Here is a 775-nt window from a genome sequence, read left to right as displayed (position 1 = left end):
CAGTGGAAGATCTTCGTATGTGATTATTACTTGGCATTCTTAAAAACGGTGAATTTATTATTAAGTCAGAAGCCATAATAGTAGGTTAGATAAGTAATCTAGAACACCTAGACCACCTCCAATACTATCGTTACCACGTTTGTTATGACCGTTACCACGTTTCTTACGACCTTGGTCATTTTCATGATCTGAAGTATTTTTCACTTTTGTTTTATCATTCTTGAAATAATTAGAAAGCCTAGAAACAATCTTGTTGCAGAGTTCAGGAACGTATACATAGATACCCAAGAAAAGCAAGAGATAACCCACATTTGAAAAGGAAAATTCGCAACTCGAAAAAGCAAGAAATCCTATCAATAAAATATTAACACTTTCAAGAATGTGAAATTTGCCTTGCATACTTTCATATATGCGAGGAAGGGAATAGCTCTTATTATCATGAGCTACTCCAAAGATCCTCGGAAAAAATAACATAATACACAATTTCATGTGTACTTTCATGCGATGTCTAAAGTGCTCCAGGGTAGAGTCAGAAGTGATGTATCCAAAGAGAGATTCATAGGACAAACAGGGTTTGAATAATGTGAAAATAACATCAACAGAAAGTTCAGAAAAAGCCCAATAAACCGCAAATATTACGATTTTGGAGCTTATTACCGCAAATTTGCATATAAAGTTCTTTTGTGCAGAGATATCAGCACTGAATTTGTGGAGTAGATAAAGGTATATAAAAAATATGATAATATCAAACCCTTCAATCGAAGTAACATCGATT

General features: G+C 33.8%; 1 protein-coding gene across 1 annotated transcript; it reads right to left on the bottom strand.

Annotated features, from left to right (window-relative positions):
• Positions 1 to 60: 60 nt before the first annotated feature.
• On the bottom strand, positions 61 to 399 carry DI09_453p10 (uncharacterized protein; the record flags this gene model as incomplete). Its single annotated transcript, XM_013382101.1, has 1 exon — positions 61 to 399. One exon carries the CDS (start codon positions 397 to 399, stop codon positions 61 to 63), a length of 339 nt encoding a protein of 112 aa, XP_013237555.1.
• Between the last annotated feature and the right edge of the window lie 376 nt (positions 400 to 775).

The sequence above is a fragment of the Mitosporidium daphniae genome, assembly GCF_000760515.2.
Source record: "Mitosporidium daphniae strain UGP3 chromosome Unknown contig-449, whole genome shotgun sequence".
Taxonomy (NCBI): domain Eukaryota; kingdom Fungi; phylum Microsporidia; genus Mitosporidium; species Mitosporidium daphniae.
The sequence above is the reverse complement of the archived record's forward strand: the minus strand, read 5'-3'. Positions and strand labels throughout refer to the sequence as shown.